General features: G+C 40.7%; 1 protein-coding gene across 1 annotated transcript in view; it reads right to left on the bottom strand.

The window, feature by feature from the left end:
• Positions 1 to 13,379, bottom strand: part of LGR4 (leucine rich repeat containing G protein-coupled receptor 4) — an 82,291-nt gene that overhangs the window by 23,377 nt on the left and 45,535 nt on the right. The window contains exons 3-4 of the mRNA XM_083428784.1: positions 4,798 to 4,869; positions 3,539 to 3,610 (exon numbers count right to left, since the gene is read on the bottom strand). Of these exons, the coding sequence (XP_083284910.1) occupies positions 3,539 to 3,610; positions 4,798 to 4,869 (144 nt within the window). The remainder of the gene's footprint in view (positions 1 to 3,538; positions 3,611 to 4,797; positions 4,870 to 13,379) is intronic.

Here is a 13,379-nt window from a genome sequence, read left to right as displayed (position 1 = left end):
TGCCAGCTGTATTACTTTTAGGTATAGCAGACCTTGTCATAGCTCAATACAGCCTATTTAATAAATGCTAGCACTCCCACAGCTGGCAGTTGAGAAGTGACTTTATGAAGCAAACACATCAATTCTGTGGCCTTCTTGGAGTTACCAACTGTGTCACAAGAGACCAAGTGCATGTACGCAAACACAGAATACACACGTTTAGTTTTACACTTTTAAAAGTGGCCACAAAACCTTTCTTGGCATTTGGGTTATGTATTAAACTTTTATTCACTTGTCACTGAAATTAGCAAGGCCAATATACCTAAAATATTGTCTCACCCCTTAGATACTCAATAGATCACTGCGCTCTGCATGAGAGGGCTTCCTGCAGATACCATTTTATCAGGGGGTCTATTCTGTATGATATAGGAAGGCTGTTATTATGTCCCCTACCCTTCAAGAACTCACTCCCCATAATAGATCTGAAAGAAGGAGATAGGAACAAGGAAAGAGGCAGTTCCGGTTTAAATAGAAGAAGGTTGTTAATGGTTTTATATCCACTGGGATATAACCAGTGTTTTATATGCTGAACATACCTTGCCATGACAGACCAGTAACAGCTATTGTATTTTTCATTTTTTACTGGCCATCAATTGGGCCAATATTAAGAGCTGATAAACTCTTTAACAAAAGCTTAGATAGGATGGAAATGTTAACTGTCTTTTTCAGACAACCTGAACCTCAGTACATCAAGGGCTACCAAAATACAGTACATACACAAACCATACTCATGAAATTCTGAGGTGGTGAAATACGTTTTGTCACGAAGAAAAAATCCCCCTAAAGCTTCCTTCCTATGAAGTTTGAATACTGCCAGACAACCAGCTAAGTAAAGTTTAAACTTGAAGATTTTGGACTGAGATGACAGCTACGTAAATCTTTTTCAAAGGAAAGGAGGGAGGGAGAACAGAGTGAGACCAGCAATTTTCTAGTGTTCTACATGTAAAAGAGTTATCTGCTTTAACATTGCACACCTCAAATACCTTCAAAACATTTCTATCTGGAACAAATCCTTACCCAAAAAGTCAGTTTATAATAATGCTATAGTACTACTATATGCATCAAACCATTTAAAGTTCTTTGTAGGCAAGTCCTCTAGGACGCAGGTGGCCTGTGGGTTAAACCACAGAGCCTAGGACTTGCCGATCAGAAGGTCAGCGGTTCGAATCCCTGCGACGGGGTGAGCTCCCGTTGCTTGGTCCCTGCTCCTGCCAACCTAGCAGTTCGAAAGCACATCAAAGTGCAAGTAGATAAATAGGTACCGCTCCAACGGGAAGGTAAATGGCGTTCCCGTGCGCTGCTCTGGTTCACCAGAAGCAGCTTAGTCATGCTGGCCACATGACCCGGAAGCTGTACGCCGGCTCCCTCGGCCAATAAAGCGAGATGAGCGCCACAACCCCAGAGTCGGCCACGACTGGACCTAATGGTCAGGAGTCCCTTTACCTTTACAGGCTCCACAACTGACAATATTTGAATACCCTCCAAGCACACAGTATACAGTAATCAAGTTGATGAGACATCTGTTGCCAAAATGAATCTCCTCTAGCCATGCCTTTGTAAACTTGAGGCTAGACTTCTCCTCATGCCTTTGTAAACTTGAGGCTAGACTTCTATAATACAGTGGTGCCCCGCAAGACGAATGCCTCACAAGACGGAAAACCCGCTAGATGCTCCCCACCCCCTTTTTCTAAGGCGCTAAGCTGCTAATAGCCTTTTAGCAGCTAATCCGCTAATCCCTTAAGCCTTTAATAGCCGCCAATAGCCGCTAAACCGCTAATAGCGCTAATCCACTAATAGGGTTGCTTCGCAAGACGAAAAAACCGCTAGACGAAGAGACTCGCGGAATGGATTAATTTCGTCTTGCGAGGCACCACTGTACATTCTATGAGAAGCTGCTCTTGATGGCTGTTCAGTAGCTGCAGATAACAAGCCACCCTAACTGCAGACAGAGCAGAGCTACCAGGAGCACACTGACACGACTGCTCTATTGTTTGGATAGGCTGGTCCGTCATGGCAAAGTCTGTTCAGAATACTTCCAATGGATATAAAATCATTAACAGCCTTCTTCCACCTTAACAGAAACCACCTCTTTCCTTGTTCCTATCTTTTTCTTTCAGATCTACTGTACAGCAAGAGCCTTTGGTGTTTACCAGCTGTGCACCAAGATACAATTGCAATAGTATACCATAAGGTATTCTCAGTTTTTGCTTGAAAATGTTGAACACCCTTGCCTTGAAGGCAACTTCTTCCAATAACATAATCTGCTGTGTGGATTTTAACTAGTTGATTTTAGGACAATTTCAATGCATTCTATAGTCAGAAATCAAAGACAAAAGTATGTTAGCCACAACAAATTGCATAAAATTCTAAAGAACATATACCCAGAAACTTGCCTTTGCAGCTGAAGCATAATTCTGTCAATAAAGGAAGCCCTAAACTATGGTAGCCATTCTGTTGGTGGCGGGTGACTGGAGACTGTTACATCGTTGAATACAAATGAATTTCTTTTGCAGAACAGCTTGCAGACCTGAAAGCATTTCTGAACTTCCTTAGACCATTCTGAATCAACAAATGTGCTGGTGGACTTGAATTATAGGTCAAAAGGATTAACATGAATTATTTTTCTCTCTCAAGCCAAATCCATACATTTTCAATGACATTTTTTGTGTTTTTGTCCTGTGCTTTAATAATGACCCAGTAGGATTACAAAGGAATTGCACTTGAGAAAATTCCCCTTCCAAAGACTCAGAACTGGGCTGAGACTGAAGTGCTATGGAAAAAATGTTTAATATCTTCACACTAGATCAAGGGTGGGGCCTATTTCAGCCAGATGCAGGGAAATTTGTTTTATTGGTTTTTAAATCTGAATTTTAAAGTTTTGTAAACCGCCCTGGGAACTGATGGTCCAGGGCAGTAGTAGTAGTAGTAGTAGTAGTAGTAGCACTGATAATAATTTGAACTTGGTCAGTCTCCTGACAGTCTGCATTCCAGTGATGGGTGAAGCAAAAACTACACACATCACTGTCACAAACACATGCACCAGACATGCAGGCACACAACACTCTCTCCCTCACACAAACACAGTCACACACTCATATATCCATACACTCTCACACACCAGGAGTACACAAACACAATACTTTCAGCCCTTTTCCACTCCAGGGCTGTAGTAGTTGTAAAGATATATTTGCCTGCTCATTAGAAAATAAACCCCAATTGATTATGATCATGCATCCCACATGAGCTCAAAGTACCTGTAACAATTACATTTAAAAACCCCTTTCACTCACTGTGAAGTTTTCTGATTGTTCTAGAAAGTTTTGCATTTGCAAACAGCATGAGCAATACCCTTCCAAATGCATTTAGAATACTTAAGAGTTATTCATGTACAGAGCTGTATGAGCTGCTTCCAGCTTCCAGAATGCAAGGTATGTTCAGAGAGAGATGAAAATAGGAAAGAAAACAGATGCAGGAGCAGGGAATTCTCAAGGAAACTTACAAGGACTGTAGTCCGCTGAGTCCCCTGATTGCCTCATTGGGAACGGTTTTCAACTGATTGTTCTGTAGAGTGCTGTAAAAAGAAAAAGGGGGGGGAGGAGAACATGAACAGGATAAACAGATTGGACAAGTCTCTCAACTGACATTCACAAATTCAGTACAGTTTGTTACCAATGTACTTCTTGTCTATGTTCCTTCCCCTCATGCTGGAATTCTGAACTAAATGACAGTTCAATATACTGTATTTTTTGCTCTATAAGACTCACTTTTTCCCTCCTAAAAAGCAAGGGGAAATGTGTGTGCGTCTTATGGAGCAAATGCAGGCTGCACAGCTATCCCAGAAGCCAGAACAGCAAGAGGGATTGCTGCTTTCACGGCACAGCTATCCCTCTTGTTGTTCTGGCTTCTGAGATTCAGAATATATTTTTTTTCTTGTTTTCCTCCTCCAAAAACTAGGTGCGTCTTATGGTCTGGTGCGTCTTATAGAGTGAAAAATACGGTTGCCTGAGCCCTGTGCCTAGTGAGGAAAAAAATCCATATTCTCTTGAGATCATACAAGGGAGATAGACAAGAGAGACGAGGTCCAGTAAGCCACCAGAAAATGACTTCAGAAACACATCCTTTAGTCTACTGATTAGTGTTTCTTCACCTCAAAACATCTATGCCTGGAGTATAATCAGAAGCTCTGAGACATGCAAACAGGATTCCCTGTCACACGTTAAATTCTGAGGCTTCATTCATGGTGAACAACTGAGACTAAACCTATGGAGACTAAACCTATGCAAAAAGGACTTGGTGATGAAGTCCCTACACAATTGTGGTGATGTTCAGCTTGCCATTACAGTCGTGGTGGTGGGACTTGACATTTTGGTTAAAAGGAAAAGATAGCAACTTCATTGCAAGCTGCTTCACCCAAACAACTTTATACAGAGCTGCTCCCACGTAGTTCTAATTCAAGCTAACGCCATAGTGCTCTATGCATGTGTGCATGGCCCTCAGAACCACACACTGACCCCCAATTAAATGAAGCAATAAACACTTAAACAAAGTTGCAACCAGCCACCCACAGTTTAATTCTCCACTGGAATTGTTTAAAAAGTGACAAGGCAATAGAACTTTTCCTGTTACTGCCTCTGCACTGTCCCAAAAAAAATCCTAGAACAAAATACACAATTCCGCTCATTCCGTCAGTGAATATGCTGACTGGACAAGAAAGAAGTAAAGAATTACCCCATGAAGCTCTGAAATTTGATTACTTACAGAACTTTGAGCTCCTTCAACCCAGACAAGGCCTTCGGATGAATAAAAGCGAGGTCATTGCCAGCCAGCCGTCTGGAAAAGATTGCAGTAATAATAATAGGCTACAAAAATACAGCATATTTCTAAGTGTCTAATGCATTAAATCATCAGGACATCAAAACATTCATCAAGCAACCGGCGTGCTCTGCATTCAATTGTACCACATTTCCTTTCACTAGCACTCACTCAACTCGTGTGTTTTTAAGTAACCATTGTGCGTGGAGTTCTCAGAGTCTGTGTTTATAAGTACCATTTAAACTACAAGTGTCAAGCCACAACTACCACATTATGAATTGTAGCCTACTACCACATTTCTATTCCACTCTAGATAACACAGCCTTCAACTATTGGGGCCAAGGATCCACTCTTAAAAGGGTTTTGAGCAGTAGGATAAAGGTGTCCAGCCAAGTTACTCATGTCAATTCTGCGTGAAGGTGGGAAATTTTGTGCCAAACAGGTGCTGCCTCTTAAAAAAAAAGTGAAGGCGACTCTGCAAAAGTTACATTAGATGTGTCAGTCTAATTCTAACAGAAAATTTCAAATCCCTTACTGCAATCTGTTTGTCTTTTTTCTGCATGCTTAGAAGCAACTGCTCTCTCCATACACAGCTCTCTCTGTTTATTTGAAGATTATGGGTTTTTTAAATCTCCGTTCTATAGACCAGCAAATTCCAAACTTCGTAAATATCTACTATAGATCCAGATACTGTTTTAACCATTAAACAAACCAAAGTTCCTCAAGTCTGGACCTCACAATGAACTGTTGTTAGTTGAAAACCCAAAGTGGATCTCCTCCTGACAGACACAAACAAGGAGGAGCCAAAGGTTCAGCGCAACTAGTATGTGAAGCAGAAAACCTTGGTTTTCAATTCTCGCTGAAAAGAGCTATTGTACATGTATGTGTGTGTATTTATGAACAAGAAGAAAAAAGGACTCTCCACCACACCCAAGTAACCATCACAGAAACAGCTTTGAGATGGAGTTATCCCATTTATCTTTCATGTGTTCTCTTCAAACATTTATTTAGTAGTAAGTCTGTTGTTATATGGTCCAATTCCTGTCAACTGCTGATGCTTGTAACACTAGATGTTTTATTTAGGAAAGCGATAAGAAAATGCCAAACACCTGGTTATTCCTGGCTGCCAACACGAACAACAGATCATTTTCGGCCAAATTGGTTGCTTCCTTGTTTGCTTTAATGCCTCGGCTAAGATCTGAAGATGCTAGTGCAGATTAAATAATGCCACCGAGAAAAATACAATAGGGATGTTTGTACAAAATAAGTCTTACTGCACTTAGAAATTGAAAACGGTTATTATATATTCTGTTCCCTACCCGTTCTTTTTTTGTCCTTGTACCATGCCTATTACATTTTTATGCTGCTTTAACCTATAAACAGTGTGTAGAAAATTGTAGGTGCTTTTAAAGTGGTAAACCATCACAATCAATGCAAGTTAACTTAGTGATGACTAACTTGTCCCATTGATTTCAATTTGATTAATGCAGAGAGGGTTGGATGAGTGTATACAGAAACTAGCCTACTGCACCAAGCTAACATTTATTTTCACCACTTTATCCACCTTTTCCTCTGGTCCCCCTGACTACTGATATGCGGCCCCTGGAAATTGGCACAGAAAAATGCAACCCTCAAGCTGATTCCTCACCCCTGCCATTTAATTTATAAATCTGGTTTAATAATAATAATAATAATAATAATAATAATAATAATAATTTATTATTTATACCCCACCCATCTGGCTGGGCCTCCCCAGCCACTCTGGGCGGCTTCCAAAAGAATATTAAAATACTGTGATACATCAAACATTAAAAGCATCTCTAAACAGGGCTGTCTTCAGATGTCTTCTAAAAGTCTGGTAGTTGTTCTCTTTTACATCTGGTGAGAGGGCATTCCACAGGGAGGGCGCCACTACCGAGAAGGCCCTCTGCCTGGCTCCCTGTAACTTGGCTTCTCGCAGTGAGGGAACCGCCAGAAGGCTCTCGGTGCTGGACCTCAGTGTCCGGTTAGAACGATGGGGGTGGAGACGCTCCTTCAGGTATACTGGACCGAGGCCCTTTAGGGCTTAAAGGTCAGCACCAACACCATAAAGGTTGTTTTTCAATTCATTTGCTTTAACTTTTCTTTTTAGTTGTTCTTATTATACTGCATACAGTGCAACCAACAGGGCAGAGCATACACTGAGCTAGTGATAGCGGCAGTCATTGCTAAATCTCTAGATCAGAGCTTTCCGAACTGTGTGTCACGACATGTTAGTGTATCAGTTGCAGTGTGTAGGTGTGTTGCGTGAATGCTCCCCTGCATTCCTCCCGGGACTGGAAAGAGGTTAGTTTAACCTCCGGTTTGCCAGTAAAACTGAATTACTGTGTCGTGAAATGATGCGTGTCTAAAAAGTGTGTCACTAACAGGAAAAGTTTGGAAAGCTCTGTTCTAGATGTTTAGTCTTCTGGATATCTGAGACGTGGATGCTGGAGTCTATGAATTTGAAGTGTATATTTTTCCAGTCAGAGGGGTACTTGCTTTATTTATTAATTTGTAATACAAAGTTTGTGATACTTTAGAATACTGACTTTTAGCCTAGATATGTGTTTTCTTGTAGAAAAGTTGGAACAAGCATGAAAACACAGATGGTGCACATGACAATCAGGATGGAACAGGCTCACACATCACAAACCCTGTGAGTGGTTCCAATCCACTGGATTTCTGGGGAGAAAAGGCCTTTCAACTGTACGGATGGGGGTGTTTCTCCTTTTTTCCTTTGATCGGGGATAACCAATGTGGTGTCCTCCTAGTGTTGTTGGACTACAACTCCCAGCATCCCTGGCGATTGCCCATGCTTACTGGAACGGCTGTGAGTTACAGTTCTAAAGATCTCAGAAGGCCGCTCCACAGTAATTTGGAGCAGAGCTTTTTATGTGGCTGTCCCTGTTCTGTGGGAAAGCATTCCTGTCAAGATATGACAGGTGCCCACATCCTGCATTTTCTGGAAACAATTTAAAGCATTTTTGTCCCAACAAGCTTTCTGAGCTGGATAAATAGGTATTTGCTATACATGTCTACATTGTATTGTTTTAAAGTTTATCTGTGTTGTCTTTAACTGTTTTAAAAGTTGCTTTTATTTTATTTTGTACATCGCCTTGAGATGGGTGTGGAAGGCAATTAAAAGTAATTCCAAGTAATTCCTTTACGGTGGAACCTCGGGTTACAAACACCTTGGATTAGAGACTCCGCTAACCCGGAAGTAGTAGCTCGGGTTAAGAACTTTATCTCAGGATGAGAACAGAAATCACGTAGCGGTGGCGCAGCAGCAGCGGGAGGCGCCATTAGCTAAAGTGGCATCTCAGGTTAAGAACAGTTTCAGGTTAAGAATGGACCTCCGGAACGAATTAAGTTTGTAACCAGAGGTACCACTATATTCATCTTTTACCATGCACCGTAGCTGGGTCCACACTTGAGATGAACGACCACAAGAAGCATATGCAAAAGTCAAGCAAATATATTATAACATAGTAAACTTGTTTGTAATGCAATACTATTACAAGGAAAGATGTGAAATGATGCTTGGGCAGTTATTTATGACATAACAGTTACTTTGAAGATAAGGCTGCTTACTTGCTCTAATTCTTTTTCCTAATCTAAACCAAAAGGCATTTGCTCTTTTCCTTCTCCTTAACTCACAGGCTGCACAGATAACTTCACCGTAAGTCTTCATTTTGTCATTTATCCCAATTAATTTACATGCTTCATCTAGGTTCTATTTGAAGTTTTGTTTCTGATCAGGGACTCATTACATTTGTGAAGACAACCACCACCAACTGACAATCCGGATTCAGCTGTCTTGGAAAACTGCAGGTAAAGCCTCTGTACCTAGCTTTAGCCTTCAGTGATTTTAACTTGGTTGTCTTTGCACCTTCCTGTTGAACAGCTGCTTGGTGCCAGAATACTCTCTCAGATCTCAGAAGCACACTTGCTACCTTTTCAGCTGCAGACTCTTCTGAGCAGGGGCAGCCCATCTAGTTTTGCCACCAAAGGTTAAACAGCAGTGGCGGTGGGGAGATGCCCATGGAGGTGCTTACGGTGGCTGCCCCAGTCTGCCTCATGAATGGGCCGGCCCTGCTCATGAGCTTTGACAACACTGTTTAGAGTGCTGTTACTGCCGTATTATTCTATTCCCTCAGAACCATCTAATCTTAAGGCATTTCAGCATCTCACTGGACTCTATCGGAAGACCAATGAATTTAAATAGGAAGTCCCACTAAGGGACCTATGACAGATTTCTCTTTTTGGATTCTACTGATCCATACAAAAACTGAATTCTACTGCAAAATATCATAATGGTGGAAGTTGTACAGTTACCTCTTTAATAAATGTGTCAGCCTAGCTGCTTCCTGGAAGATGGCCAACTGAAGAACCCCCTATACACTGTAAATCACAGGCTTAGGTTAGAAGTAAACTGCCTGCCACACACACCAAACACTTTAAATAAAACATTTTCACATTTGAAATTCTCTCAGTGTTAAAGTTTCCCTACAGAGGAACACTGCCTCTGATGCTAAAGCCACCATGGCTAGAAATCATCATCAGAAAGTTTATGGTTATTTTGCACATTCTGTGGCACAAATTCTACATTTCAGGGAATTTTAAAGACTTTCTGCCCTCAGGTCCCACTTGAAAGGACAGAAAGTTACTGAGGCCCAGTATTCACAAAAGGGTGGTGTAAGGATGGAGCCAGACACAAAATGGAAAGCAATTAATGTCATCATTTTAACCCCTCCTTAAAAAATGGCTGAATTCTACACCACAATTATTTCCTTGTGGTAAGGAGTGCCATAGTTCCTCAAGTTAAGTACAGACTTTGGCTCTCTGAGTGAGACTCAGCCTCCCCATTTTAGGCAGAATTTGCCACGTCCAGAGAGTCTAAGCAGAAGTAGAGAAGACTTTTTATTTCATATTCCCCCTCCATGCCTCTTAGTTCTCACCTGTCATCTCTTATCTCCTACTGTATTTATTTGCACAGTGCCTAGATAAATACAAGAGGCAGTAATAGTCACCAACTTGGATGGCTTTAAAAGAGGACTAGACAAATTCATGGAGACAGAGGCCCTGCTCCAACACCACCTTTGCAGCTTAGCTTAGTAGCACCAAGGTCCTGTCCTATTCCTCGTTCCCTCTGCTGCCGCCATCCACTCATGTGTTACCGAGGGCAATGGGCACAGGATTCCCACTACCTTACAGTGGTCTCCTTGGAAGTAGGGAAACAGCCAGCTAAATTCAAAGTCTCCTGCTTAGCAACTTCAACCCATCTCCTCTCCTTCCTCTCCCAGGCATCTCAACAACTAAGATGCTCTAGCAGTCTAAGCCGCATGGGAGGACAACTAGCCCATGAGTGTGTTCAGAAACCAGTACAGCCCAGAGATCCAATTCAGCAGTGTATTCAAAAGAAATATATGTAATAAGGAAGAGGGGGAGAAATAGCAAGCTTCATTTGTTTCAGTATTATGACATGAGAGGGGAGGAAAGCAAACATCTTTTTATCCACTTCCTCCACACCATGCCTGATTTTATAAACCTCTATCAAGCTCCCTTACACCTTCTTTTACAAAAAGGTTACTACATTTTATTCATTATGCTGACTGAATGAAAGAGTTGTCATACAAAGAAGCAATTTTAGTCTGCCTTCAAACAGCTGGCAAAATATGTAAACTGAATCCCTTACCTGCTCAGGTCTTTATTAACTGCTATAATGCTAGAACAGCAGACATCCTCTAAGCAAAGAAGTGTAGCCTGATCCTATACTTGTGTACTTGGTAATTAAATATCCCTGTGCTTAGCAGGGATTACTCCCAGGTGAGTGTGTATAGCATTATAACCTTATATTCTCTGCTGATTGGTTAGAATTCATATGAATAAGACCCTCTTACTTTTCCCCATATGATTTTTATTTTATTTTTGTAATTTAGTGTGCATGATATTTTATTGGACATTCACTTCTGCATGTCTTAGGCATTCAACACTCAAACTAAGCACATCTGCCTTGTCTGGCTGATGATATCTATTAAGTTATTAGTGAGTTGAATTACACTAATCATCACTGTAAAATTACATTACCACTATTTCCAGCATTTTAGAAAGAACTGATCAAGGCCCCCCCATCTTAAAAATGTTCGTAATCCAACACACAAATAAACCTATTTGCCATCATTTGCTGGAAAATTAATTGGCACAAGTTGTTTTAATATTTGAATATGGAAGTCACAACACATGAATCAAAACTGTCGCACACCACGATAACGATGTAGATTTTGGCTAAAGTGTTGATATAGAACACTAACTGCATAAAATCAGAGTTTAAATGTATTTCTATTTAACAAAAGTTATTTTTATTATATTAATATATTATTAAAATGTATTCCCAAGGGGCTACAGACATTATTGCCAGAATAAAAAAGAACAAAGAATGCCAAATTCTGCACTCCAAATAGCATTGGGGGAGGAGGTAAATACCAGTATGGTTTTCTTAATTTGCATAATTATACAGAAGTAGGAGCAACTATATAGTTGAAGCAGCACTCTTTTCAGTCTTTAATTTGGGTTTTTCAAAACAGTAGTCTTCCATGCGACATAGCAAGCCAATTCTGAAACTGGGAGAACCTTCCAAAAGCTGCTTGTGATATAGCATGGTAGGCTGCTGTCTAAGTGAGAAAAAAGTAAAACATTCTACTATGCATTCCCTTGGACACACCTCAAATAATTTGTTGGATACTATCTACAAATACCAAGGAAGAACTATGTAATATGAATCACCAGAATAAGAGAGTAGTTCTGCTATCCATCTGAACAATATCATCAACTAAACCAAGGTAAGACTACCTAAACACACACACGAGAGAGAGAGAGAGAGAGAGAGAGAGAGAGAGAGAGAGAGAGAACATGAACGACAGTAGTGTTTATTAAAAAATGTGATTTCTTTCTCCTCTTACTTGCCTAAAAAGTTTCAATGTGAACATGAAGACCAGAGACAACTATTGGTAGCAGCACAAAACTGATTTCCCCTGCTAAGGGAAAGACAACATTTTTCCTGAAGCAGATCAACCAACATATTCACACCAAGCAGAAGACACATTTCATATTACACAATGTTACAAAGCATAACTTTGGTTGCACCATGTATATTCTCATCACTGTTGACTACCTAAACTCTTGCTAGGGTTGAGGACAGCAAGTAGAGTTTCATTTTATTCCTTACTTGTACTCCTTCATGTATTTATTCTTACTCTGTTGATTTCCTCCTGGGCCCCTACCAAAGATATTGACAGGTGTGCTCCAGACCTATGTGCCTCTCTCTAGTGAGTCAGTCAACTGCCTTAACCCAAGCTTGCAAGAACCTGTGTGACATCAGAAGGTCCAATACAACCTCAAGATATCTTATGGCTAGACATTTCTGATAAGACAGGGCTTGGAAATCTGTAGCATACAATTGATTCTACCTAAGGAAACAGAATATGAACTGAGGCCCACAGCACTCCAACACATCACACCCCTTGCCTGATGAAAGCTACCAAGTAAAGCCAAAGTTCAGAAGGAAGGGTAACCTTCACATCCACAAGCCTTTTTTTATAAGTAGGGTTGTTTCAACTGTGGGAAGCATTTATACCTTCTACCTCCATTTCCAGTCAAAAGAGAAAAGAGCAGTTAGAATGACATCCACAAGACAAGTCAAACTTCCAAGCTCAGAAATACAACATGACTTCTTTTTTTTGTATGCTATTCTAATTGCTTGTTTCTTCTGATCAGTTACACACACACACACGTGTCCTATTTACTGAACTGATTTGCAGTGCAGAACAATTCAAAACTGCTTCGTTCATAGCAGAAAATGAAAATGCCACACACAGGTGATATGTCTTTAGAGTCACACAAAGGGCTCCGTGCTTCATTTCCTTCTATTTCAACAGATTACCAACCTCCTGGGAGTCCCTTTCTCTGCACCGGATAACATGGTGACCTCTTACTAGAACATATGGATGAAATGGCCCTCCTCCATAGCTATTATAAGCACCCATGAGCTCTGCAGCTGTACAAATATCATGCCTGAAGTTCAAGGAAAGTTTGAAAACCACATTTACTACAGCTGACATTTAAGTGGATTGACTGTACATTTTTCCCATAGAGAAACAATTAATATTTTCTACCCTAAAGTAGAATGACTGACCAATCTCCTCAAAGATTAAACGAAAGATTAAAGGGATAGTCTTGGCACTTTATTGACTTAGGCTATTTATAGGACTATAACAAAAGGTGCTCTGGGTGGCTTGCTTGACAACCATATTATAGTGATGCTCCAGCAGCAGAAGCCGAACCACTTCGTGACTTTTCTGACAGTTAGCGAAGCTCAAGTTCAGGGCAAATCTGCTCAACTATGTGAAACAAGCAGAAGACGCATGTGAACTGAAAAAAGCATAATTGTGAATGGCTCAAAACAAACCCAATATTATGACAACATGCTAAGAAGTGTTGAAATTGAGGAA

The sequence above is a fragment of the Podarcis tiliguerta genome, assembly GCF_965153285.1.
Source record: "Podarcis tiliguerta genome assembly, chromosome: 1".
In the NCBI taxonomy this organism is placed as follows: Eukaryota; Metazoa; Chordata; class Lepidosauria; order Squamata; family Lacertidae; genus Podarcis; species Podarcis tiliguerta.
The sequence above is the reverse complement of the archived record's forward strand: the minus strand, read 5'-3'. Positions and strand labels throughout refer to the sequence as shown.